The sequence below is a fragment of the Montipora capricornis genome, chromosome 1, assembly GCF_036669925.1.
Source record: "Montipora capricornis isolate CH-2021 chromosome 1, ASM3666992v2, whole genome shotgun sequence".
NCBI lineage: Eukaryota > Metazoa > Cnidaria > Anthozoa > Scleractinia > Acroporidae > Montipora > Montipora capricornis.
The window spans coordinates 21,819,902-21,823,676 of record NC_090883.1 but is presented as its reverse complement, the minus strand read 5'-3'; the positions used below and the strand labels follow the sequence as shown (position 1 = coordinate 21,823,676).

Here is a 3,775-nt window from a genome sequence, read left to right as displayed (position 1 = left end):
CTCGCTGGTAAGTGAAAGTCGCTAAGAAAAAGAACACTTTAAGGCTGCATATACTGTATTGCATTGGTTAATAATAGGTCAATTTCTATTAACGTCATTCAACTTGAGTTCGTCAAGCTCGATTTTCTAGGGGTTTATTTTGACGTCAAAATTGCAACTTCTCGGACCTTCTGTCCCGACGGGTTTTAAGATATCGCTTCCAAATTCTCAATTCTTATAGATGAATGTAGTACCCCAAATACAGTTTGTCTTCGGAAACTAATTTTATGGCACTTTTTCTGCCCAAATTAAGTATGAGTTGAGAGTTTCAAGTTTTGAAACTTGGGGGCGTGATATTTCCTTCCATTCTTTACATATCAAAAATTCCTCACAGTGTATTGGAGTGCATTCATCTGTGACATAGATGCAACAAAGTGCGGTTGTTTTCGCAATAAAGTGAAGGGATAGGAGCTTCTGGAGCAGACTCGGCCGTTCTGAGTTTGAGGCATCAAAACTAAAAGCCAGTATTAAATACCAAAGAACTAGCACTTTATTCAAATAATTCAATCTATTAGCTTTAATATGATATATAGTTTGTCCCTTTACAAAAAATAGCGGCGAGACAATTTTATTTATCCGCGGACACCTCATTTTCCTTTACCGAGACCTTAAAAGTGCATGTCCACAAAAATCGAGCAAAAGTTGGCCACAGCTCAAAAATCGATTTTGCTCTTTAAATATACTGTATAGTTTTTTAAGTCATGCACATTTTTACTTTGGAGAGTTCGTGTTGAGATCGCCATTTTTTCTGCAGAAATTAACGCTTACTTTGCCGTCAAATTTCGCTACAAAAAACAGTTCCTATGTTCACGTGTTTGTTTGGGAATTTGAACTACAATCATGGACCAAAGTCTTGGGACAAACTTACATTTGTGGCGCTTTTTCACATGCGCCAAACAAACAGTCTCGCGCGAAATCGCTTTTGGTGCCTCTTTCCAGTTGTCTTAGCTAGTGCCTGCTCTTCCTATACCATCTCTCAAGCTAGTACATGGTATAATAGTATATTCGTTCTGAGTCATACTGCTTGCTTACTTCATGGAATGGACTACACCTTATTGGTGAGTTGTGGCAAAGGCGACTGCGCAGTCAAGAGAACAACACTTTTATAAACCCTTCACAGCAAGCTATGGGCAAATAATTATCACCGGGCACAAGAAATCTCATTCTTGACCATTAATTGTAAGCTTTGTAAATAGACAAACAGTTACGTTCTTCTATATTCTGGGGTGTTTGTTTATATGCGTTAATTACTTTCTTCACACGGAGACTTACAAGAGGATATAGCTTGGGAAAGATAAGTAAGAACTTTAACACAAGAATTAGATATCGCTTTAACATTCAATTTTGTAAACCATTTCACAGGTGACATTAAAATTAAGAGCTTCACATAATGTCTTTAACGGTGAAGAAAATTCGACCATTGCACAAAAAACCCCATCTAATTCCCCGTACCCCTTAAAGCTTCAAGTTCCAAACCCAGCCTTGTACGGATGATCAAAGGCACTTCACTTCAATTTACGCTACTTTAATGTTTGAAAGTAGTTAACATTTCCAACATTTCGACCACTTTTGCCATGTTTGCTAAAATTTTAACTTAGGCTTGTCTCGTTCGAGGGTAAAAAGGGTTACGGTTAGGTTAAGGGTATTTCAATTTCTTTTAAGCTCATAGTAAAGAAAAGAAATTTAAAGGTTAACGTTGATCGACAATAAAGTTGACAGTTACTTGTGAAAATACATTGTTCGTGGTTAGTCTTACGAAGCTCGTTTCATTCCGATCATGCGACTCATCAGAGACCTTTCTGCTTGGCAAACTCGTTGGGCATCACGCCCCAAGTCCCGTTCGCTAACAAAATTGTGACAGCAATCTCGCCTTCTATCGCATAAGGATTCCAGACCGCACAAATTCACGAGTGAACTGATTGACAATAAAGTTGACAGTTACTTGTGAAAGTACATTGTTCGTGGTTACTCTAACGTTGATTCAACGAAAAAAACTACACTAGCTTTCTGTGAAAACTTCGGGAAATTGGAACATTCATTTTCACTTGAGGACTTTAATTAGCTAGCTGGAAAAACTAATTCAAACTTAATCCACACGTATTAATGGATTCAACTCATTCAACAAATGATAAAAGAATTAACCGATTGCAAATCAAAGAAACTTGAATAGCAACTTTACTTCAGCCTGCGAACTATTTTTAGCATTAAGTTCTTCAAGTCTCTTTTACGTTTAATGTAAACCATGAAACGATCACTTATGTGTTGTTGTGCGAAATGCATTGTACACCAATTTATAACAACGGTGAGACTTTTGTTATATTCATAGGAGTAGGAAGAACGATCTGTTTTCATAAACCTAACTAACAAGAAACTAGCCTTCAGAGTATAGACTATTTAAAAACAACAAGCTGTTTGACAGTAACCGGGCAGCGATTTTTCTCAGTCCAATGTATTCCTAGTCCGTAGTACTTCAAACAAATGCCGAACTCTCAAAGACAGCATCTTTTAAAATATTTTGCAGCTGTCCTGACATTTGATGTAGAAATGACATGTTGTTTTTCTCTCACGGAAAAAAATTATTAAACTTCTGAATTATATATTTAATCTCCTGTTCTATGAGGCGTATCTTCAACGGCTATAAACTAAAACGCAACGCTGCTTGCGTAGATCAGTATTGCCTTTTTGTCTCGAAGAATGGCGAACTTGACTGCCTCGAATTTAACAAGCATATCCAAAGAAATGGCCTCTTCTACGCAAGACGAACGACAACACGACTTCAGAGCAGTCTATTTAATCATAAACGTAGTCATTAACACCATCGCTTGTCCATTCACAGTTGGACTGAATTTGTTGGTGATAGTTGCTATAAAGAGAAGACCCAGTCTTCGGGGCAACGCGAACATTATGTTGGCATGTTTGGCAGTCACTGACGTCTTGACAGGTCTGACGTCTCAGCCATCTATCATCATTTGGAACTTATCCCAGTTAAGTGGAACCGAGGAACGTTTTGCCGTTTTTTTCATGTTTAAATGGTTTTTCTTTTCCTGGTTGGCTCTTTCTTCGTGTCTGCATCTCATGGCAGTCGTTTGCGAGAGACTGGTTGCGATCAAATTTCCGTATCGCCATCACCAAGTTCTGACAAAAAGAAACATCAAGTTGGCAATCTTGTTTTGTTGGATATACAGTGTCACATGTCGTATTGTGCTGTATCAAATTGGTATACAAAGTAGCCTTTATGGTATTTATGCTGCACACATACCAACAGCGTGTGTAATTTTCGTTTCGTGTTCTTACGCTGTACTATACTCTGAGAGCCGTCGACATAAAAAGCTCATTAAAGCTCAATGCCTTTCACAGGAAGATGTAGAAAGATTCTTAAAGGATAGCAAGGCGCTAAAGACAACTGTTCTAGTAGTCGCTGCTCTTGGGCTGTGCATCATGCCCGGAACTTTCTTCCTTGTACTCAGACATTACGTCAACGCAGTCAACTCTGTGTCAGAAATTGTTTTTACCTTAATTACAATGAACTCTCTTCTTAATCCATTGATTTATTGCTGGCGCCAACGAGAACTACGGAAGTTCATATTTAAACCATTGTCACATCAAGCAGTGCTTCCCATAGATTAGAATTTTTCCATTATGACTTGCTGGGAAACCTGACAAGAACCGTAGTTATACAAAATAAAACCCAGCCTATCGAGAAAAGGAGAGAAGCACCGGCGTTCTGGAGAATAAA

The 3,775-nt window shown here is 38.2% G+C and overlaps 1 protein-coding gene across 1 annotated transcript; it reads left to right on the top strand.

Annotated features, from left to right (window-relative positions):
* The first annotated feature begins 2,733 nt into the window (after positions 1–2,733).
* LOC138060199 (histamine H2 receptor-like) lies at positions 2,734–3,666 on the top strand. The gene has a single exon (XM_068905934.1). The coding sequence runs from the start codon at positions 2,734–2,736 to the stop codon at positions 3,664–3,666; it is 933 nt and encodes a 310-aa protein (XP_068762035.1).
* Positions 3,667–3,775: the final 109 nt, after the last annotated feature.